Source organism: Gouania willdenowi, chromosome 6 (assembly GCF_900634775.1).
Source record: "Gouania willdenowi chromosome 6, fGouWil2.1, whole genome shotgun sequence".
In the NCBI taxonomy this organism is placed as follows: Eukaryota; Metazoa; Chordata; class Actinopteri; order Blenniiformes; family Gobiesocidae; genus Gouania; species Gouania willdenowi.
Window position 1 is genome coordinate 13,114,211 of NC_041049.1, and position 25,314 is coordinate 13,139,524.

The window sequence follows — 25,314 nt, forward strand, 5'->3', positions numbered from 1 at the left end:
TTCAGAATATCGATGTGAACCATGATACCTATGAATCAATTTTTAACTGCCTTACGATTAATCGTAACATCCCTAGTATTTTGTATCTTTTTGTTGTGTTTTTGTGCATTTTTTGTATAAATATGGTTTTTGGTTGCCATTGAAGTGAGAGTCTGTTGTCATTTTGTTTATTTTTTGTATGCATATTTAGTTTTGCATATTTTGAGTCATTTTCATATTTTTGTTGTCGTTTGGTGTATTTTCTGTAATGTATGTTTTTTTGGAGTCATTTTGTGTATTTATGGAGCTTTTCGTATGTTTTTGTGCATTTCTGTTGTCATTTTGTGTACTTTTTGTATAAATATTTTTCAGTTTTTTGTTTTATTTTACTCATTTAGTATATTTTCATTATAAATACCTTATGTGTGGTGAGGGCGTGTTTTGAGGTGTGTGTGTGTGTGTGTGTGTGTGTGTGTGTGTGTGTGTGTGTGTGACTCGCTACCTGTCCTCCTGGTTACCATGTGGGACTCTCCGTCTCTTCTCTCACACACGCACACGCATCAGCCGCGCGCATACACATACTCCGTCACAGGTTGATGAAATGCGTGTGTCTCACGCCCAATGCGTGAGACTTGAAAGAAGAAAAAAAAAAACGGATCCGGAGGTACCAGGAAAAATAAACGTTTTGCAACACCAAATAAGTCCAAAGTAATGGATACACACCATGTGGCCATGTGTTCTTCTTCTACTGATTATTAGAGGTAGTAAATTAACAGATTGGTACGCTAGCGCCCCCTCACACTGAGGTAAAAAGCTGAATAGGTTTCACTTAAATAAACGAAAAAACGAAAGAAAATTTAAATAAACGTTTTGCAACACCAAATAAGTCCAAAATAACGAATGCACACACTTTGGCTATGTGGAAGCTGTAAAAAAAGTTTCAGGTTGAACAGACACCACGTCAGGGAGGAATTTGCTCCACACACACACATGCAGAACTTCCTGGCTTTTACAGAGAGATAGAGATATGTAAATGAGTTGTTTAATGTGTATTAAGTTTAGTTTTTAAAATATATATATTCTTATTTGTTAACTATTAGATTTTGTGCCTTTCGCTCAAACTGTCTTTTTTAGTGTTAATCTGAGTGTCCCAGTTGTTTATATCTGGTTTGTCTCATCTCATATGTACTTGCTTGTGTTATTGTTAGATTTAGATTAAGTTGAAATCAGATGTTCTGGCTTTGAGAAAGTTGACCTGAATATATTTTATTATGGTTAAATAAGAGCTATTGAACATTGAATTATAGTATGGAAAAAAAAGAAACCATGAATTATAATCCATATTTACAGGTTACAGTAAAAAGGTTGCAACTCCCTTCGCCTACATGTACCACGTCAGGAAAACAGCACTAAATATTTATTAATATTTAATGTGGATATTACATTTTTTTTCTCCTTCTTAAGTAAAGAAACAAACAGTAGAGAATTTATGACGATCATGGCAGCCATTCATGAAGGTGAGCTGTTTTTACTTAGATGTGACCATATAATAATCAGATATTGGCACTGTGCTCATTTAAAACAACAACTTGAATAATAAATAGAGGTAATAAATAGAGGTAGGTAATGATTCTGACCCTGGCCCTGTGCCATGTGTTCCAGGTGATGTGATAATTCTGCAGGTGCTGTCAGGTTGTGTGTCTGCCTTTACAGAGCGCGACTGCAGGAATCGACTGCCTCTGCATGCAGCAACTGTGCAGCCGCAGCCTGAAGTCCTGTGTGTGGTGCTTGAGGGTGAGATTAAAATAAACATGTATCATAAAGTAACTCAGTGATGTAAATTAATCATCTACTTTATCTGTGTTTGCTGCAGTGATGGCATCCACAGATGTGACCGTGAAGGAGCAGACAGAGGATGGGGACACAGCTCTGACGTTGGCGGTGGAACGGCTGGGTGGAGAACGTCAGAATGCTGCTGCAGCACGGAGCATCTCCTCACAACACTAACAGCAGAAAGGAGTCCCCTCTGCTGCTGGGTAATAGAGTCAGCCCACACACTCACTGATAAACACAACACATGAGAAGTACATGATTTCAGGTCTGCTGCAGGTGTTAGTTCTGTCATAACAAGATCAAAACAAAACAAAATATTTTCAACTCTCGATTCAGATTTAACATTTACAAACAGATTTAAAATTTAGATTCAGATTTAACATTTAGATTTGAGATTTAGATTGAAGATTTAGATTTAGATTTTAGATTTTAGATTTTAGATTTTAAATTTAAATTTAGATTTTGGACTTGGATTTTAGATTTAGGATTTAGAGTTAACATTTTCATTTAACAATTAGATTTTACATCAAGATTCAGATTTTACATTTAGATTTAAATTTAAGATTAAATATTAACATTTAGATTTAAGTTTTAGAGTTAATTTAACATTTAGATTCAGATTTTGCATTTAGATTTAAATTTAAGATTAAATATTAACATTTAGATTTAAGTTTTAGAATAAATTTAACATTTAGATACAGACTTGTTTTTTAGATTCAGATTTAAAATGTTACATGTTTTTATGATTAGTTACTTAAAAGTTGTTAGTTTGTAGCTAGTAAAATAGCAACATGGGATGAAAATGAAACAACTGATGACAATTGTAAAACAGCAATATAGACAAAACTACCCAAAAAACATACACAATTACAAAAGACTGTACAAAGTGATGACAGAAATACACAAATTTACTCTAAAACTCAGAAGATAGCTAAAAAAATAAACAAAACGAGAACACAAATGCCTCTAAAAACACACAAAACGATTCATATGATACAAAACAACAATGAACAAAATACAGACTGACAAAATGACTACGTAAACACACAAAAAGACTCCAAAAAAAATGCAAAATGACCAAACAAACACAAAATTAGAGAAAAACATGCACAACAAAAAAATTAAAAAACAGACTAAGCTCGTTATTGTTCCCTGCATTACTCTACAGATTGGTCAGTACTCCATATGCTAATTCTGAGATGAAATTCCAATATTGTGGCCCTCGGATCGGACAACCACATTTTTGTGGCTCCCATCATGATCAAAGCAAAGTGAAACCATGAAAATGTTGTATTTAAGAAGCTCTTTTCACACTGGTAGCCCTTCGGACTATACAGTACCTATGAAGTAGCTCACAGTTTCAGATAGGTTGGTGACCCCTGATACTGATGTTTAACTGATACAGCTCTGATAAATAAAGCACTGGCTCAGACTAATTGAAGTGATTTCCTCTCATTTAGCAGCCAAATTGATCAAAGTGGAGCCGTCAACATGTGCCTGTTTCCAACCTCACAGCTATGCAGTGTCTCTGCACACAAAGAGGCTTTTGTTTCTCTCTGTGTTCCAGCTCTGTCTCCAACACTGTAGCCAACCACAGTCTAATAATGATCATTCCCTCTCTCTGTTCTGTTTTGTGATTTCCACTGTCTTCCTGTTTACCTCCTGCTCCTCCCTCACTCCTCAGAGCCCTGAGGACCCTCATCCCCATCACCACACTGAAGGCCATCCGTCTGTCAGGCCAGAGTCCAGTGCACTGTGCAGCAGACAGAGGTCAGGTTAAAAGTCTGGAGCTGCTTATTGGACAAGCTTCTGTTTATAGAACTACAGAATAAAAACATTGGATGTGTTGCTACCAGGGTTGCATTACAATTTTCAATTACAATTATGTCTTCAATTATCCATGTTTAATTACAACTCAATTATGACTACGGTGACTGCCATTTTTCCAAATGATGTCGACGGTCAACGCTACATGAAGTGCAATCTTTTTACGACAGCAACGCATGTTTAGTTATATAGCAATTAGGGATGTAACGATTAATTGTAAGGCAGTTAAAAATCGATTCATAGGTATCACGATTGACATTGATATTTTGAAAATTAAATTGCAGTTCTTTTTTAAACAGCAGAGGGCGCTATACAGTATATTATCCCTTCTCTTGTCCAGCAGTGTACACAGCAGGCGGAATCTGCTACTACTTTGTTTCTGGCTGTCATCTACTCTTAAACATGTTCATAAATGATTCCTTGCCCCTTTAGCACCAAAGAATATCTGTAATATTGCATGAATATCTATAAAAGTCACGTTTTTCTATTAGCTCTGTCTGCTAGCATAGCATCTCGTTATCTCTGGTCTTTGGAGAGAGCAGACGTGTTTTCATTCGCTCCGATAACACGACCTTGGCTACAGCTGGCTACAGCTGAACAGCCTGAAAAATTGGGCCCAAGACTGAAGGAAAATGGTGAAAAAACCGCAGGGAGGCCCCTTCAGAATCCAATTCGGGTTTGGAAGAGGTCAAGGAGATGATACGCGAGGGTCTACGAAACCTATCTGCCAAGATAAAGTCGTTGGAAAAGACGCTGGAAAACTCACTGGAAAACCTACAAAGCGAAGCAAAGGTACTGAAAGAAAAGAATGAAAGAAATGCTGAAGAGATAAAATTGTTGAACGCCAGGGTTGAACAGCTGGAACAAAAGGAAAGAGAGAAAGATGTCATCATCACAGGCCTAAAGATAAAACCCAGGAGTTACGCGAGTGACGAAGAAACAAAATCAATTGAACAACAGGTCATTGACTACCTGGAGTCATCATTTTATTTCTTGGTTTGTAAACATTCATCCATCAATCCTTCTAGTTTCTAGCTCCTTTTTTCAGGATCGTGGAGGTCTGCTGGTGCCTATTTTCAGCTGTCATCAGGCGCTAGGTGGGGGTACACCCTGGACAGGGTGCCAGTCCATCGCAGTGGCTTTGAACAGTCTAACTCAAAAACTGAAGAACGGAATTTGATGAGGTTTACAGGAAATATCCAAAATGGGATGAGGAACAAGTGATTAGATTTCAGCGATCCATATACTATTTCAGGATCGCTTTGAAGAATTTATAAATTCATCCCTATGTTCGGCTCTTTGAGCTGGTTATACAACACCTCCTGCAGGTGACTTTGCGCATTACATGCTCTAGTCAAAAGTTCCGTTTCGCTTTCTCTTTTGAGGCATACAAAAGCACAGCCATATGCTATAGATTTGTTTTGACAAGGCCTTGAAAGTGTGAATGCTCATGTTACCATGATGATGGTGATCCAGATAACTGCCATTATCTGGAAAAGAGGAGATTTGGTGCTTGGCAGAGGTTTGCGCTTGGCATTATAATTACAATGTAGCACAATGGCTTTAGCAAGGGACTTTGATTGTCTTTACTAATCCATCCATCCATCCATCCATCCATCCATCCATCCATCCTAGAGAACTACAGGGACCTGAGGAGGAGTCTGTGTGCTGAGAAATTAATTCCAACACCTCGCTTGTCCACTCTCTGCTGCATCCTTCGCCATGGCTGAGTCCCATTGGTGTGTGAAGGGGTGAATGAGTTGATATTGTAAAGCGCTTTGGGACTACTTCAGTGAAGTCACAAAAGCGCTATATAAACCAAGTCCATTTTACCGTTTACGATGGCAGTTGTTTTTCCTCGCAGCTTCTCCTGGGACTCAGAATTAGGACATTTTTGCATGGTGATGACGTAGGAGTCAGATAAGAAAGCACCTCAGCTGTCCAGACAGCAGTCACATTACAAAAAATGTGAGACGTATTGGATTTAGGACCACATAAGAAAGTGATGTAGGTCAGATTAAAAAAAAAAAATCGGAATTGTGTTTTTTAGACAGATTGAATACAGGTTGGATATGGGCATAAACATCGGATTTGGGTCCTATTTACCTCCAGTGTGAACGTAGCTTTAATCACGGCTCGTGTTGCGGGTAGCAGGGTTCCACTGGAACCTCTGAGCTGTCTGTGTGCAGGTACGAGCTGGTAAAGCTGCTGTTGTCCTATGGAGCGGATGTCAACTGTTATATGAGGGTGATAAGTAACACAGTGTTTCCAACAGCCCTGCAGTACTGCCTGGGAAACAGCTCTATACTGGGACTGCTGCTTAACAATGGATATCAAGCTTACAAGCACATATACACACATACTCCCAAAGCACGCAGGGCTACAAGTCAAGTCTATGCTTCTCAATAACTCTGATTCTCAAAGGTGCTTCCAGTGTTGCCATAGTAACAGTCAGGATTCGGATTGTACCTTGTTTAACGATCAAGTCATCACAGTAAGAGAGAACACATCTGCTGCAGTGACTGAGCCCATACTGTCCCTTATCTCTTCTACTGTTTTCACTTCTTTCCACAGTTCTGTGAGTTTGTGTCTGTGTCGTGGTTGACACATGTTATCGGTGGTGTCGTGAGGATGCTGTTGGATTACGTGAGCCACGTCATAATCTGCTCCAAACCCCGTCAGATTCTAGAAAGGAAGCCAGAGTGGAATGAGATTAATGGCATACTGAGTAAGATTGCCCCGAACCTCGTATATGATGTTAGATAGGGATGTAACGATTCACTCAACTCCCGATACGATTCGATTCACGATACTGGGTTCACGATACGATTCTCTCACAATTTTTTCATTTACAAAATGGAACTGGAGACAAATTTTTTTTTTGGGAAAAAAACTAGAAAATACTGTATTATTTTCCTTTTATTTTTCATTGTCAAAAGAATTCCTTGATAAACTATTCAAAACAATGCAATTTAACTAAAAATAAATCTTGAATTAAATAAATAAAGGAATAATACAAATGAAAATGAAGCCTATTAATTTAAATTCTGGTTCTATAATAAACAATGCAAAACTGCATAATAGTTCTTTTTCTTTTAAAAGTGCAACTGAAAATGTATTTTGTGCCTTAACAATTGGACTTTAAAAAAAAAAAAATGTCATTGCACTGATTTACGTCATATTTGTTTGGACCAGCAGAGGGCGCTGGTAACACAGTGGTCGGTTGGCATGCAGATATTCTAGCAGTGAAGAAGAGAAGCTATGCTAGCAGACAGAGCTAATAGAAAAACGTGACTTTTACAGATATTCAAGTAATATTACAGATATTCTTTCGGTGCTAAAGGGGTAATGAATCATTTATTAACATATTTAAGAGTAGAAGGCAGTCATAAAGAAAGTATTAGCAGACTCCGCCCGTCGCCAACACTTCCGGATAGCGCCCTCTGCTGGTTAAAAAAGTACTGCAATTCAATTGTCAGAAAATCGATATCAACCGTGATACCTATGAATCGATTTTTAACTGCCTTAGATTAATCGTTACATCCCTAATGTTAGAGCTTCTCAGTTATAGGAGTTAAGTGTGTTTCTGTGCCTGTAGAGAACCCACAATCTCTGCAACATATGTGTCGACATTTGTGAGGACGGATAAGCTTCCGACGGCTGAACAACTCTGAGGCTTTGGCTGTTCTTCCATTTCCTCCTGGATTAAAGAAGTATTTGGTGCACAGAGAGTACAAACTGCAGGTTTAACTCTTAGGGATCGGGGTTAGAGTAACCAAGAGTTATGGTTAGGGTTACGAATGACAATGACAGCCTTCATGACACCCTATTCATGCTAATAACAGGTGTTATTTCATCATAATGACAGTGCAATGTAAGCCTTATGTATAAGACTTCAAGTAAAGTGTTACCGCGTATTATTTCAGAACAGAAACAGAAAGTCATTGGCCACCTAATTTACATCTGATTGATAACTGATCATAGCCAATACTCCAAATCAAACTCCACCAATGAGCTCAAAGAGGCCAATGACCAATAAGTCACACATGTGTTTGTCTTTGTTGTTGGGTCCAGCTGTTAGTTTCTTTCCTGGACATGAACAAAGGCCTTAGAATCGTAGTGACGGACTGATACACAGTCTCTGAGCTCACAATCTTTTTGTAGCTCTGTGTCTAAGTGCAGTGCCTCCCAAAAAAGATGCTGCATCATTAGGCCATAATGCTGGTACGTTCCCCTCTGATCCCTCTCTTAAGGCCTCGACAGCAGCTGGTGAGATTAGAAAGGAGAGGACAGAGACAAACACACACACACACATACAACAGCTCTCAGATAAACTCCAGCCACCAGTGCAGATCTGGTTCAAACCAGTGTGGACTTTCATCAGAACTTCTGGACTAAGTTTATTCAACTTTGTTTGACACCAGGACTTTTAATTTTCAATGACTAGCTTGTATTTGTGGTTCTGGAACATCCTGGTGTTGGACTGGATGATATTTTTGTAATCCTTTGCAACAAAATACATTTCTTGGTTTGCTCAAAATTAAAAGCTGCTCCTTCTGGTGTAGTTGGCACTGTCGGGTGTGTGATTTTTACACTTTGGCGATGAGTTGTTTTGGTTATCGTCGAGAGCTGAGTAAATACGAGGATGTGGACGAGGACGAGCTCCTGGCTTCCCTCAGCCCAGAGGAGCTGGCTGAGTTGGAGAAGGAACTGGTAGACATCGATCCTGATGCCAACGTGCCCATTGGGCTGAGACAGAGAGACCAGACAGACAAGACTCCAACAGGAACGTTTAGCAGAGAAGCCCTCATGAAGTACTGGGAAAATGAGACTCGGAGATTACTGGAGAATGAGATGTGTGGAGAAAGCCCCAAACTGGTGAGTGATAACTTTTACTAGTCATTGGTTTAAACACAAAACAAAACAAAATCCTCTAATTTCTTTATATGAACTAGTCACAAAAGCTGGATTAAAATATCTCACTTTTGGCCATTGGTGGCAATGCAGACTATAGTTTTTGATAGGTCAATAGTTTAAAGCAACATGTAAACTAAAGCAGGATGACTAAAACTGTGTGGGATATTTGTCAACAAACATAAACTTGAAATAAGGGCACTAGAGAGCACAAATCTCTGCCAAGTGCCAACTATATCTGGATCAGTAATCCTGATAATGGTACCATGATCATTCACACTTTAAAGGCTCGGAAGAAATTTACAATGATACAATAGGTCCAAATGCGCAATTTAAATCCGATCCAGATGAAACTCAGTGAGGTCATTGAGGAACCAATATTGCATAACTAAGTCTAATTTAATGAAGAAATGAAGTCGATTACGACCCGAGATAGAAATATTTACAATTATTGTCCTCGATGAGACAAAGCAATTTTAAAATTATTGAGACCTATTCAGAATCAGTATATTGATCCAGATTCTCTCCAAAATTTAATGGAATCTCCCATTGGGTAAGGTCTATCTTTGGATAAAATTTAGTCAAAATTCATTAAGTTCTTTTTACGTAATCCTGTTAAAAGACAAACAAACCTCCTTTGCAGAGGGAAAAATGCTCTTAGAGACCAATCAGAATGTAATTAATCATTGTTTCCAGGTTGTAACCGTAGTGTAAAAGGGTGTGATTGTAACTTGACTAAAACTTAAATGTACAATGTTCTCTAACACAGGATGGAGAACATGATGAAGACTGTGTCAGTGAAGAAGACACTGAAGAAGAGGAAGAAAAGGACAATGAAAACGAGAAAGAACGGAAAAGTCACAAAAACGAAAGCCTGGAAGACAAAGAGAATCAGATCAAGGATGACGAAGAAGAAGATGAAGAGAGTGAGGAAGAAGAACCCTTAACAGAAGAGGAAGAAGATGAAGATGAGGAGGAAGATAACGAAGTACCTGAACCGATCAAGTTTTCTAGCCAACTGGTATCGCAAGCAAGCAGCCCCATGCTGCTAAAACCTCAGAGGGTGGAGCCTATGAGGTTGACTCCTCCCCCTCCACCACTGGATGTGCCTGGAAACCCCATAGTTGTTGATGATGCATTGCAGCGAGTCCTTAGCAACGACCCTGATCTCACAGAGGTTAATCTCAACAACATAGACGACATCTCACAGGTTAGAACAAGCATGTTGGTCACTGTGATAATTCTCCACAGCTGCATAACATTTGATTTGCAGGATATGTTAGAGACTGGAATGTAAGACGTCCTGTCCCATCGTTGTGAGCCAATTATATTTTTAGTAACATGTACTTATCATAGCTATGTAACAAAGGACATACACATACATATCTCAGTACTAAAAGACAAACAAAAACAAGGTGTCTTCTTTAGGGTGTCTTTAAGTCTAAATCTAAACCTTTCGGTAACATTTTATTTGAAGTTTTATACATAAGAATGACATTACGCCGTCATTATCTGTCATAAGCATAAACTAGTGCAGTGACCGTAGGGAGCATGTATTGCTATAGAAAAGTCGGAGGTTCAATATTTAGCACTGTAAGGCTAGCATACATCTACAGCTTGCTGAGAAAGAGAGGTGTGTGTGTGTGTATGCTGTCTTCACTAAAAGTTGTTGGCAAGCAACGTGATTTTTAGCTATTCAGCTAGCTAAACATAGTATTCTTATTCTCCAATGTTGCATCCTCCAAGGATCAGACTGGTGATGTAGTGGCAGGATTTAATGATTGGGAATATTCATACATTCAATTTGTAAAACTGAAAAAAGAACACAAACAATACAAATATAAATGTTCTTTTTTGTACTCCAACAAAAGATAAGATAATTAACATAACACATCCCAAATGTCTAAATGACCATATATACATGCAAAGAAATGTACACATGTAAATAAGTCTGCATAACACTCAAGTTATTAACTATAGGACTAGCACATTTATCTGATGCTAACTGTTAGCTCGTAGCCATCTTCCAAAACACCACTCAAAAAAGTATGCAAAGTACATATAAATTAACCAAACATGGTAACACAATGATATATAATGCATAACTTACGGATGAAGCCGTTTATGTGGACTTAGATGCAAGACTTAGCTGTACTGGACGGACACAGATCTTCCGTTGCGTGTGGTTAAATTATGACACCTTTGGAGCTATGTTGGCATTTTTTGGGTTAGGTGCAGGGATCTAGTGGGGTTAGTGTTAGGGTTAGGGTTAAGGTTAGTAGGGTGGTAGGGTATCTAAGGCTTAGGGTTAGGGTAACAAACAACACTTAATGACAACATTCATGACGCTTTATTGATGCTAATGACAGGTGTCATGTCATAATAATGATGGTGAAATGTTAGAATTAATATACTGTATAAAACTTCAAGTAAAGTGTTACCAACCTTTCTACTGTTTCACATGATATCTATAACATAACCAGATGCTTCCAGGCATTGTACCTCTTCGATGAGTAATATGTTTATTTGATTTCCAGGAAAATCTCATTCGCTTTGCCGAGGCCTTGAGGACCAACACACATGTCAAAGTCTTCACCCTCGCAAACACTCGAGCTGATGATCACATGGCTATGGCTATTGCTAAGATGTTGAGGGAAAACTCCTCCATCATCAGTCTGAATATAGAGTCCAACTATGTAAGTGGGAAGGGTGTGATGGCAATGGTTCAGGCACTTCCAGGAAACAACACCCTGACAGAGCTCCGCTTCCACAACCAGAGACACATGTGTGGTGGACAGGTTGGTTTTCTCTTTAGTTTGACACCTCTTTGGTTCCCTGACAACAACATGCTAATCAATGTACTGGTATGCAACTAACCTCAACAGGTAGAAATGGAGATGGTGAAGGTATTGAGAGAAAACTACACACTAATCAAACTGGGATACCAGTTCAACCTTCCTGGCCCAAGGATGAGTATGACAGGGATCCTCACCAGGAACCAGGACCGGCAGAGACAGAAGCGGCTGCAGGAGCAGAGACAGCAGCAGCAGGATGGAGTTGTCAACCCCAGGGCCACAGCACTGGTTTGTAGCTTCACTCTAACTTTGGAGCAGAAATTTCAACCTTTTGTCCTTTCTTTTTGGAGTTATCTCATAAAAAATATTGTGGTAGCAGCTTTAACAAAATGTATAATAATGATAATTATGTATAATGTCCGCTAAGAGAATTCTGACCCTTAAATAAGTGTAGTTGATGTATGCACACTTAGCTGTTTAACATGAATTTGTTTGCTTTAAGTACCAACTGCCTTTATTAAATATGTTGACTACCTTATCATACTTGTTCACACACTTTTTACCTTTCCCTTAATATTTTGATTTGAATGTTTTTTCTTATGAAAACAAACTTTTAAGCACGTTGTCCTGGAACGCCATTGATCTTCGATTTCCAACACCTGTCCTTTAATAACTTTAGATTTTATTTTGTAGTAATACTTAGAAATATACTTTGATTTCTTTCTTTAATGCACAAAATCCTGTAATCCATTTATGGTTTTCCCCTTACAGAGAGGAACACCTTCTTCATCACCCTACAACTCCCCGTATTCGACGCCCAAACTACCTCGAAAAGACCTGGTCAAAAAACAACCGCCGCCTCCTCCACCACCTCCTCCACCTCCTCCACCTCCTTTGCCCCCAACTCTGTCTCTTCCTCAACAACAGGTGAAAAAGGCCCCCACAAGGATGATCGCTGAGGTCATCAAAGCACACGAGGCGAGCAGCAAAAAGGTGGCAAAGACAAAAGGAAAGAAGGGCAAGAAGTGTAAAGAGAGAGTGAAAGATGAGACGGGCAGCATCCTGAAGGAGCTGAAGAACGCACTGAGGCCTGTGGACGTGGACAGGAAGGGGGAGGAGGGCAGCAGGCCTTCCACGCCAATGAGGTCGGCCCACGACCAGCTGATGGATTCCATCCGCAACAGTAGCCTCCGCAACCTGAGACGGGTGAGGGGCATCTTTTCAACCTTGTTATCAGGAGCTTTAGTGGCACCCACTCACTCAGTTAAACCTCAAAAGCATTTCTTCCTGTGAAGGAAACAGAGGTACTGATCGAGTACCGATATATCCTACTCAAGTAGAAGTACTGTTGCTTGAATGACATTTTACTCAAGTACAAGTGCAAGTCATACATAAAATACATCAAGTACAAGATTACATTGATGTGCATTATTCTTTCACTCCACACATAGTGGTGGTAAGCTACTACTATAGCCACACTTGCCCTGGGGAAGAATGACAGAAGCAAGGCTGCCATAGTGCGCCATCGGTCCCTCCGACCACCACCAACACTTTTTCACACACCACATTCATACGAGGCAATGTGGGTAAAGTGGCTTGCCTAAGGACACAATGACAATGACTTGGATAGAGCGGGATTCGAACCCCCAACACTTCGGTTATTGGATGACCCACTCTACTACTGAGCCATAGTCGCACACAATCTCATGTATAAACTTAAAAAGGAAGAGACCAAATATTGCACAATTGGAACTTCATTTATTTTCCACAAAGGCATCTGTATAAAGATTTATTTTTTTTCTCAAAATGTACAATTATTTCTAAAAAATTAAATAATACCAGTCAATTCAATTCAAAAATAAAAAAAAACAAATTCTCAGGCTCCAAGTGTAACTACATTTATGAACTCAAACAGTGCCATGCTAAATGTGCCATGTGGATAACAAAATAATCAGTAGAAACCCCAACCTGAACTAAAGAAAGTGGCTGGGCTTTGATCAGAAATGGCATGACTAAGAGCATATGGATTATGTTCCATGAAAAAAAAAAATACAACATAAAAAAATGATCTATTCAGTGATGGTTTGGTGTAGAAATGTAATGAATTACTTCAAAACGTACAAGTAAAATACTGATTTAGACAAAAAGTTACCAATCAAAGCAACTCAATTACAGTAACATGAGAACTTGTAATCCATTACTTTCACCTCTGGAAGGGAAACATGCAATCTGTGGGCTTATGACATGCAGTAGATGTCATCAAAGGAGGTAATTAACAGAAACACGAGCTTACATAAAAAGCAAATGCTTCTGCTTGTACAAGAAGGCGTTTTTTTTTTTGTTTAGATGAGGATGACACAAGCTTAACACTGTGACTCATCTGTGCGGCTGACGTTTTTATTTTATTGCCTCCAGACTTTGATGGGCAGGCTTTTACTGTAGTCACCAGAATCATCACCATGTTTCACACAAAAGTCAGGGAATAGTGCTGCTTTCGATTGCACTCGGAACCCAGATAAAGCCGACTGAACCAATCAAAAAAGTGTGATAAAACAGCCTTTGGGCTCGGGACCCCAACTCAGGAATTCGGGCAGGATCCAAGCAGTCAGAGTCTGTTGGAATGACGTTGTAGCAAGATGATGGCACACACCATCACAGTCACTTTCTCCTCGACTTTTACTTTTATGTGGCGTCTAATTTGGCTGTTGTGTTAATAAAGGTGTAGAATAACTTTGTAGTGGGATTTCCATCCCCACTTATATAGTTCAATGCATTCTTTCTACAGTCTATGGTTCAATGAAGCATGTAGGAGTCTCCTGGAGCGCTCAAGTCATACTTATGATTGAGAGATTTTTAGTCATGTTGTTGATGTCATGATGATTTTACTGATGATTTTAATTGATTTTACTGATGATTTTAAATGTTCTTATTGATTTTAAACAATTGAATGTTTTATCATGTAAAGCACATTGAGTTGCCTTGAGTATGAAATGCGCTATACAAATAAATTTGCCTTGCCTTGCCTTAAGAGGGCAGTATTATGAAAAACTTCACTTTATGATGGTTTTGCTATAGTAATATCCATTATTTTAACCTTTTTCAGAGGGCAAAAGTTGAAAAAGTTCTGGAAGCAGTAGGCCCAGGGAGCAGTTACAAGCAGTTCCACTTTTAGTAGCCGTTATACTGCCTCGTATCGCCTTTGATCTGACGTGTTTGTGACCCAATGCGACGCAGCGGTTGAACAAAACAATGGACAATCGTCTTAAATGGACTAGTCCTATAATCAGTAGTAGTGAGGATGACAAGAAAGTGACGACGCAGCGCCGGTGAGTGTTTGAAGCAGCTGAAACAGCTGACCGACTACACTGCTGCTGTGATAAACACACCGTGGAGCAGCGTTTGTCTGACTCACAATCTTTATAACCGCTTATATAGCCATGTGTTTTACTGTAATGTGCAGTTTTTTGGCTGAAAACAATAAAAAAGATTGTGTGGATAGCTAAAAAAAAAAAATTGCTATAGTAATAAAGCTGTGGCATGAAGCCTGCGTCTACAGACACGCCCACTCATGCATATGTATGAAGGCCCCAAAACAGCCTGTTTTTAGAAGCTTCAATAAAATGACTTTTCAGAGGACAAAAACTCTGGAACACAGGCGAGTTTGGGAAAATAAAGCACAAATACTATGTTGTTGGGGTTCTTACAACAAATGGAAATGGGTGAAAAATAGCATAAAACTGGACCTTTAAAGTATATGACGTTTCCCTCTCTCTCTCGGTGTGGCCAGTCATATTTTCCGAGCTCGCTGAATGTAACACATTTACCTCGGAGGTCAAAATCGACGACCTGGATCTTTCTGGGTTCCTAGTGCAATCGAATGCAGCGTGACTGAAGATAATGAGGGTAAAAAGGGAACGGTAAACAAAATAATTATAATAACGATTCAAAAATGATAATTATAAAAAGTGATTCAAGCATTATATAAACCATGATGCTGATTCATTTTAAGTGCTTGTTTTGATTTTTGCCATTATTTTAAATACGCTTCAGCTTGTTATGATTGTTGGAGTGGAAAATTAGCCGTGGCCTTTGATAGCGAGGTCTCCTCCTTTATAGCTGTGAAAATTCCAGCCACTTAGTGCAGGTATTTATAGAAGCTGTTCACTGCAGCTTTGACACAGGCTGATACAACGCTAAAGCTAAAAAAGAAAAAAACCCTTTAATGCTATAATCAAGTTTGCATAACAAATATTGTAGCTTTTCAGAGGTAAAGTCTCATAAAGATTAGTCTATATTTTTTATTTTTTGTGTGTTTCTTTCCAGGTTGAAGTCCCAAAACATCTCCAATAACAGCTGAAGTTCAAACCATGAAGGGCATCAAAATAAAGACGGAGTGACCAACAGTGATTTAAACATTGAAGCATTAAGAAGGCAAACTAGAACAGGAACTCGCACTGCTTTCCAACAGATTTATCTGTGTTTGTATTTTATTTTGAAAAGAATGTTTTGAGAAATTTCATTTGACTTTGAAATGATGGCTTTTGACTGATTTGTTTACGCTTGTAAAATTGTAAATATAATCTGTTGTTACTAAACAGCCCTTTTTGCTTGTTTACAATAGTAGCCGTCCCAGTGTGCGTCGCGACCTGTTTTCTTCTTCTTCTTCTTCTTTATATTCGTGCACTAAACTCACGATGTTGTGAAAGAAGCACAGACACAGTTTTGTTCAGCGTTGAGTCAGACGCACTTGTTATGCACTGCTGATACATACTCCCACTCCTCTCAACTTGTAACACAGCATGACTTTTGTGCACTTCAAACATCTCACGACTTGTGATGAGTGACAGGAGAAGATGAGAAACACAGTCGGGCGTCACATGACTTTGACGGCCTTTAAAAAAAAAAGCTGTTGGATGTTTGGATATTAGAAATATAATGGTGTACAGAAGGAAGAGAAAAGAAAAGAAAACTCCCCATGTGATGCGCTGTTATTTTTGATTCAGAATAGAATAAAATAGAATAGAATCATATGCACAAAGTACAGTGAAATTGCATATGCCCCTCCCAACAACATTTAAGTACATTTCAAAGATTCAAGACAAACAGACACAATCATCATAAAAACAAAATAAGTTACGGCAAAAGTCTGTCGGAACAAAAAGTTCATCCGTATAAGTTTTAGTTTTAGTCTTATAGTCATTTGATTAAAATGCAACTTAGTTTTAGTCCAAATTTAGTGATGAGGACTATTTATTTCAGTTACATATTGTTTTAGTCAGCAAAATGGCATTAACATTGCAGTCGACTAGATCTGTTACAGATTCAATTCCTATTTGTATGGGAGGCTTATCCTGTCTTCCACATAACTAAATTGGATACTTTAAAAAAACAATAAAAAAAAAATCAACTTTTTTCTAATTGCATTTCGACCCATGTGAACGTTATAGTTTATTTTTATTAGTGTATGAAAGTATTGATATATTTTTATATAGTTTTTGTTCACATGTATTCTTTTTAAATTAGTCAGTCATTATTATATTATCACTTAGGCAAGGCAAATGTATTTGTATAGTGCATTTCACACACAAAAAGTTGACTAAAACTGTGACTGAGACATTTGTTGTAGTACCCAGTAAGTGATAAACACACAATACCGACCTCTATTCACTTCTAGTTTTTCAAATTAAGAGCCCTGGGTGCTGGCTATCCTTTTAACAACTATGACTGCTTAACTATTGAATATCTTAGTAAATCACCACTTGCCACCTGCTACGTCTTGTATCACACGCATTAAGTGACGCTTGTGCCCATATTCATATCTACAGTAGCACTCAAACACCAATATCTTCTGTTGGTTTCTATATAAGTGTCCTAGTGGTAAAACACAAGTGGAAAGTACCATACCTGCTTTAATCCAGGGCCCTGCAGCCAAGCAAGATGATACAAGGTCAGCTGATGTCAACATCACCTAAAAATAAATGCTCAGCCTGTTATTGTTTTAGGAATTAGTGAAGTAGTCCTTAGAATCCTTGATCTATTCTCAATTTCTCGTATTTTCACATCTACCACTTTTACTCACAGGTAATAAGGAACAACATTTGAATAGAGGTGCATTTTCTCCCTTAATTCAATCCAATTTATTTAGTTTCAGTCCATTTTCAGTCCCGCTTGTTCCTGTTTTTCGGGGGGTCGCGGGGGTCTGCCGGTGCTTATCTCCGGCTCACACTGGACGCGATAGTGGGTACACCCTGTACAGAGCGCCAGTCCATCGCAGGGCAACACACAGACAACCATTCACACTCACATTCACTCCTACGGGCAATTTAGAGAATTCATTCAACCTTACAGTCATGTTTTTGGATTGTAGTACCTGGAGGAAACCCCAAGCAGCACAAGGAGAACATGCAAACTCCACACAGAAAGGACCCAAGTGTCCACCCCAAGGCTTGAACACAGGATGTTCTTGCTGTGTGGCGGACGTGCTAACCACTGAGCCACCGTGGGCTCTATTTAGTTTATATAGCACCAATTACAACCAGTCATCTTGTAACACTTATCAAGATATCAAATTCTTAAGAAAAACCCTTTAAAAACGTAACCTTAACCAACAAAATCTTATTTCCACCAGTATCCTGGACAAAGTGGGAGCAATAAATGAAATAATTAAAACAGAACTGGCTAAGTGGTTTCCAAAGTGTCAGCTACACTCCTCAAAGAAGACGGAGCTTTATTATTTCTGCACATTTATTTTCATGCCCTAACCACTGTATGAAAAAACTTATAAATACAATTATAAAGTTAAACATTTTTAACTTTGCCCTGCAATGGACTGGCGCCCTGTCCAGGGTGTACCCCCGCCCAGCGCCCAATGAGAGCCGGAGATTGACACCGGCAGACCCCCGTGACCCTGTAAAACAGGAGCAAGTGGGTTGGAAAATGGATGGATGGATGGATGGATTTTTTACTTTCACCAAGAAAGTAATATCATTCTCACCAGCGCTTTATGTTTCTGGTTGGTTTGTGTTAGCAGGATTACTTCAAAAGTACCGTATGCACTTAAAGCTGATATCCGGAGTTTCTGAGAAATCTATGTTTATGTATCATTCTTTTGAAATGCGAAAAAATACGTAACTAACTAGTCTTTTACTATGGTCTACTGCCGGTGGTCATTCATATACGTTAATGTTTAGAAGTCCCTCCTTCGTCCTATAAACCCCTATATACAGATGTAAAAATTGCATCGTGATGGCCCAGCCAATAGGCTTCGACTTCCTGTAGCGGAGACTGTCAATCAAAGTGAATGCGTGTGTGTAAACTGTGCACGGCCGCGCGTCACAACAGAAAACAGCTATCACTCTGAGCAGCATAGCATCATAGAGGAGTGCTGCGAAACACCAAAGCTTCCACTAAAAAACTAAAGAAAAGTCCATCTACAAAGCTTGTAGATAAACGTCTTTGCAACAGAATTTATCTCGGAGCTGCTTTTCAAAGGTGGAGGGACTTGTGGCTTTTCAAAGGATTCCGAACGGACCCTGATTTGGCGACATTTCTCATGGACAGGTAATAAACTTGTTTTAATCAAACTACTATAAATGTTTTATTAGTGAAAAACAATACTACACGTGTGTGGCTTCTGGTAGAATGACAGGGGGAGGAAGTGAAGCTGTTTAGGGAGGGACATTGAGACGTTCGCCTTTGAATTTTCTCTCTCTTTTCACAAAGTTTGGACAAAATTTTAGCATTCATTTACAGTTTATTATCATAGTAATGTGTTACCTAACATTAATTAACATATCAGTTAATGCATCAATAAGCTGACATAAACCTTAATAAAAGCATAGTAGTGCCTGATAAGCATTACTCAACCAATGGTAATTGCTTTTTGTTTTTTTGTCAGGTTACTAATGTTATATAACACCTTACTTAATAAACATCATAAGCAAATGACTACTAGAGATGTTAAGTATGCATACATAAAGATAAGTAATTACATTATGTCACTTTTATTAATGATTATAATGTTTTAATTAACTCTGTGCAGTAAAAATTAATTATATGTCCAATAATATTAGGTAACACGTTATAATGATTAATAACTTATTATTAATCTATTAACTAATATTAATTAAGGCACCCCTATTGTAAAGTGTTACTGAATATTCAAATATTTATATCCCGATTTGGAATTGACCGATCTTTATGAAATTTGACTCCGTAATGTCAGGTTGGTTTCACCAAGTTTAATCCAGATTGGATTTGGATTGCATATTTCATCGCGATTTTTCCAAAAAATTGGGTTGCCCATACATTTTCCCAGATTGCAACATTTTTCTGGGCCTGACCTGACACGTTCATCCGGCCCACATACCGCATGGAATGACGGCACACAGGCACTCCACACCCATTTCCCAGAACTGGGCCACAACCAAGCCATCACAATGCCAGATGTCAGCCAAGAACAGGCCAAATACACCAGCATTGGTCCAAATGTGTTATTCTGGCCTACATCTGCTATAGACTCAGTTGTCTGGTCAGGCCCACATACTACGTGTAATGATGGCACTATAGTGGCCCACGCTTATTTGCCGTGCACATCCAGGCCACAGCATAGTCAGCAATACCAGATGTCAACCAAAAATTTGACAAAATAAACTTGCACTCACCGAAATGTGGACCACAGTACATTGTTATTCTGGCCCATATCTGGCATAAACTCCATTTTCTGGTCTGGCGCATATACCAGTATTGTTGATTCTAACTAACCATAATTCAGCCATAACTGGCCTAAATATGTTTTAAGATAGCTAAGCCACGTTTGGTACTTTATATGTGGGCCAGTTTGAGCTCATATCCAGAATTGTTGATTCTAACTTGCCACATTTCAGCCAGAACTGCCCCAAATATTTTTTAAGATATCTGGGCCACATTTGGTACTTTGTGTGGCAGTTTTGGCTCATATCTGGAATTGTTTATGCTAACTTGCCATAATTCAGCCATAACTGGTCCAATTATGTCTTAAGACAGCTGGGTCATGTTTGGTACTTTATGTGGGCCAGTTTTGGTTCACATCCAGATTAGTCGATGGTACTTTATATGTGCACCAGTTTTGGCTCATATCTGGATTTGCTGATGCTAACGTGCCATAATAACGAACAGACCACTGTCACTTTGCCAAATATTTACCAGCTGTGGACCATATTTGTTTTGTGATGTTTGGGCCAAATTTAGCGTTCACCACATGGGCCACTTAAGGCTCACATCTGTTTTGTACGGGCCAGAAAAATGCCAAAAGTGCCGAGTCATTGCCGGTTGTGGCCCACATCTGTATGCTATCTGGGTTTGGACCTAATGTATAGTTATTCAATGGGATATACAGTAAATTTGTTCCAAGCCTTTAAAATCTGAATGATCATGGTTCCATAATCAGGATCATCAGCCTTGAACTCAGCATTACGTGTTTCTCCGCCAGCTCACCTGTTCATTGGCTACTTTCAGTTCCACGTAACAAATCACAAGGTCATGAGTCGGGACTCATCTGCTTTCCCCACTAACCTGGTCATAAACGTGTTTAATTTCCGGTTGTCAGAGCCGATTACAGGACAAATACACATATAGAATTATCTAATAAAACATAAGATAATCTGACGTTTGCCATCCTTGGTCAGAAAAGTGCAAGATCTGGACAAAGACTGCCCAATAATATTTGTCCCCTGCTTTAGACAATATAATACGTACATATGTAAAAAGACACTCAAACACCCACGTCAATATTTACCTTTTTTATTGGAGTGTACAATAAAGGAAGCACAATCTGTCTGGCGGCTCACATAAGACTTGACGTCAACAGTATCGTATATACAGAGATACAGATACTGGCTAACACAGACAAGGCCTTCCCCCCCAAAAAAGGGTTGCTGGATTTGACAATTCAGTTCAAATTACACATCAAAATGAGCATTTTGTTTCTCCAAATGATACAATTTCAGAAAAACCCAAAGGATTTCTGCTTTGCTACCAAGCAAATAAAAAGGTAAATCAAAGACACAATGTTTTTTTTTTTTTTTTAAAGGCATTTAGATAAATAACGTTTTTCTTTAATGCTTTTCCTTTTTCTATCATCTTGTACATAACCCAAAAATGTTCAATAGCTGAGTGACTGGAATGCAGATCAAGGTATAGCAGCTAAATGCTACGTAGCATCTTACCTTGATAAAAAAAAAAAAAAAAAAAAAGAAGACGACTTTTTTAAAGATATGTTTTATCAAGTAAGAGACGCAAAACTGACCACAATTTTTTTCCTGGACAACTTTAACTAAAAAAAATAGACGGAACATTTTCAGCACTAGAGCCGAGGAAGTTACAAACGTTCAAAATTGAAGGACAACAGGAAGCTTTTGAAAATCATTTGGTACAAAGATGTTGTGACAATGAGTGGTTTCTTCATGTGCAACTCTTACTAAATCTCGCCAACTTAAAGCTTAGTTGCTTAGCCAAACCAATTAGCATAAAGAAAGCCACCTTTTGCGTGCCGAGTTAGCATATGCTAACCAAACCTACATTAATGGTTTAGCTGTTTTTTTAAAATTCATTTATTTATTACAAAAAAAATTTGATTGTTGACTTATTGTAGCGGGAACCACGCCCCCATTTATAACGACAAATGAAACAATTTTTCCTCACATTGTGTCCCTTAATAAAAGTATTACATCGTGTCTGTATATTTTGTTGCTGTAAACTTCTTTGAAGCCTTTTCTGCCATTACACAAATTAGTGTGTTGCACAATTGAGTAGCTAGCTAGGTGCTAGCTAATGAACGCCTGTGAATTTGTCATGAAAACTAATGGAGTAACCAATGGAAGGAGCTAGCAAGAAGCCAAACAGCTACAGCTGCATTTCTTTGATATCTGGCGAGATTCTTTGCCTCATGCTAACGTGAAGCGATCATGATTGTTGGGAGTATTTCACCCCCATGTTTATGTGTTATGTAGACCTTTCTGTAAACTGGCACAGACGGTAATATGTACGCCATATTTGTTTAGCGATTTTCTATCAATGAAACATGTTTTTTTGAGTTCCTAAGAGACCGAAAAATGTTGGACACATTAAACTGTTCAACTACGCATGAGAAAGTCAGTAAAATTAACAAATATGCTGATTACAAGTGATTTTAAATTGCTTTATTCGAAATGGGTTTGCCTGATGAAGTGAACGACGATCTGCTCCTTCTTTAAAAACTTATGGGAAAAGTTGCAATTTAATTTCTAATGCTTTCTCCGGCAAATATGTTTAAAAATATTTCATTTTATTGTAAAAGACCTTTAAATATATGGCCAAAATAGGGTCTGAAAGTCTAAAACGGAGGAAAAAACACCTTAGTCCTTCAGTTCTGTACTGTAACCTGATTGCAAATGACATTATATTATCTTAATACATTTGAAAGACCAACAGAAGGAAGTTACAAATCTACCAAGTGTGTAGTGTGATGAAAAAAGAAACATGTAGTGTACTATTTCAACAAATCAAACTGCTTAATCTTCAAAGTATATTCGGTCTCAACTGTAAAGCATACGATTCATTTTGACAGACCTGAAACTATCCTGTAATTATGAATCGACTTTCAACTTGTGCAAAAAATAATATAACAAGTCAAATTTACAGTCCAACGCAATTAAGAAAATACGAGCCCCCAAACTAGGATCTTCTGAATACACAAAAATAAACTTACCATAGGGTATGAAAATAGTTCATTTTTAACCGTCTTTGTCATAAACAAAATATTTGTGGCAACTTGTCTCATAAGAAGCCATTCATTCCTAACCCCACCCCCTCTCTCTCACACACACACACGCACACGCACACCACATTAACTTAAAGGTTCAGGAGATAAGTCGGTTCAAAATTAAATATTAGGAGTGACTTGGGTGTAGAAAACACAAAGATGTCTGCATAACGGAGCAAAATATGTTGGGATGTGGTTTAAGGGAAACGCAATAAAGTGAGATGGAAAAAAAAAGACAGATGTAGAAAATAATATATAGAAGTAGAGTAAAGAGAAATAATTGAACACGAGAAACAAACATTTAAAGATGAAATGAGGTATTGCACAGATTAATAAAAAAAAAGCATAAAAGGCAACAAAAAATATACAGCGACTCCAATGAACATTTACATTGAGAAATTTAAAAATAAAGATTTCTGGCTTTTTTTGTTTTTGTAAAGAATGAAGAAACAATTTTTAGTGTCATCTTTCGGGGGAGGGGAGAGGGGACGGCTAGTCTTCCCATTCATCATCATCCTCAAAGTCCTCATCATCTTCATCATCGTCATCATCTGTGGAAACAAAAACAAAAAAAACTAGAATTTTTGCATTTCCTGAAGAAAATGCAAGTGAGGATGCATGTGCTGGCCCGCGTCGCACTACATTAGCATAGCATTAACCTAGCAATAGCCTTAACGTTGTAATAACTTAGCAACAATCGCTAAAACCAGTTAGATTGAAAAGGTTGAAAAAGGCTGAAAAAGGCTGAAAAAGGTTGAAAAAGGTTGAAAAAGGTTTAAAAAGGTTGAAAAGGTTGAAAAAGTTTGAAAAGGTTGAAAAAGTTTGAAAGGGTTGAAAAGTTTGAAAAGGTTGAAAAGTTTGAAAAAGTTAGCATTGCGTTAGCGTCAGTGTTAAAATTGTGCTAGCATTAGCATTGCGCTAACATTAGCATTGTGCTAACATTAACATTGTGCTAACAATAACATTGTACAAGCATTGTGCTAGCATTAGCATTGCGCTGGCATTAGCATTACGCTAACATTAACATTGCGCTAGCATTAACATTGCGTTAGCATTGTGCTAACATTAGCATTGTGCTAACATTAGCATTGTGCTAGCATTAGCATTGCACTAACATTACCATTTCGCTGACATTAGCATTGCGCTAGCATTAGCATTGCGCTAGCATTAGCATTGCACTAAGATTAGCATACTGTACATATTAACATATAAACACACTGTTGAAGGCTCATTTACAGTGGGGGAAAAAATTATTTAGTCAGCCACCAATTGACCAATTGTGCAAGTTCTCCCTCTTAAAAAATGAGAAAGGCCTGTAATTTTCATCATATGTATACCTCAACTATGAGACAAAATGAGAAAAAAAAATCCAGAAAATCACATTGTAGAATTTTTAATGATGAAAATAAGTATTTGGTCAATAACAAAAGTTCATCTCAATACTTTGTAATGTACCCTTTGTTGGCAATGACAGAGGTCAAACGTTTTCTGTAAGTCTTCACAAGGTTTTCACACACTGTTGCTGGTATTTTGGCCCATTCCTCCATGCAAATGTCCTCTAAAGCAGTGATGTTTTGGGGCTGTCACTGGGCAACACGGACTTTCATCTCCCTCCAAATATTTTCTATGGGGTTGAGATCTGGAGACTGGCTAGGCCACTCCAGGACCTTGAAATGCTTCTTACAATGCCACTCCTTCGTTACCCGGGCGGTGTGTTTGGGATCATTGTCGTGCTGAAAGACCCAGCTACGTTTCATCTTCCATGCCCTTGCTGATGGAAGGATGTTTTCGCTCAAAATCTCACGATACATGGCATTCATTCTTTCCTCAGTCGTCCTGGTCCCTTTGCAGAGAAACAGCCCCAAAGCATGATGTTACCACCCACATGCTTTGCAGTAGGTATGGTGTTCTTTGGATGTAACTCAGCATTCTTTCTCCTCCAAACACGACAAGTTCTATTTTGGTTTCATCTGACCATATGACATTCACCCAATCCTCTTCTGGATCATCCAAACACTCTCTAGCAAACTTCAGACGGGCCCGGACACGTACCGGCTTAAGCAGGGGGACACGTCTGGTACTGCAGGATTTGAGTCCCTGGTGGCGTAGTGTGTTACTGATGGTAGCCTTTGTTACTTTGGTCCCAGCTCTCTGCAGGTCATTCACTAGGTCCCGATGTGTGGCTCA

At 38.5% G+C, this 25,314-nt stretch overlaps 2 protein-coding genes and 1 pseudogene across 5 annotated transcripts in view; 2 read left to right on the forward strand and 1 right to left on the reverse strand.

Moving 5' to 3' along the window:
- Positions 1–1,477: 1,477 nt before the first annotated feature.
- On the forward strand, positions 1,478–3,623 carry LOC114465508 (ankyrin repeat and SOCS box protein 15-like; annotated as a pseudogene).
- Positions 3,624–7,884: 4,261 nt separating this feature from the next.
- On the forward strand, positions 7,885–16,272 carry lmod2b (leiomodin 2 (cardiac) b). Its single transcript, XM_028450692.1, has 6 exons — positions 7,885–8,517; positions 9,323–9,763; positions 11,091–11,351; positions 11,439–11,636; positions 12,120–12,554; positions 15,672–16,272. Exons 1-6 carry the CDS (start codon positions 8,242–8,244, stop codon positions 15,696–15,698), a joined length of 1,638 nt encoding a protein of 545 aa, XP_028306493.1. The 5' UTR covers positions 7,885–8,241; the 3' UTR covers positions 15,699–16,272.
- Positions 16,273–21,112: 4,840 nt separating this feature from the next.
- LOC114464925 (neural Wiskott-Aldrich syndrome protein-like) overlaps positions 21,113–25,314 on the reverse strand; it is a 31,054-nt gene continuing 26,852 nt past the window's right edge. For all 4 annotated transcript variants that reach the window (XM_028449597.1, XM_028449596.1, XM_028449595.1 and 1 more), the window contains one exon: positions 21,113–23,678. In XM_028449597.1, coding sequence (XP_028305398.1) covers positions 23,620–23,678 — 59 coding nt within the window. In that variant the 3' untranslated portion in view covers positions 21,113–23,619. The remainder of the gene's footprint in view (positions 23,679–25,314) is intronic.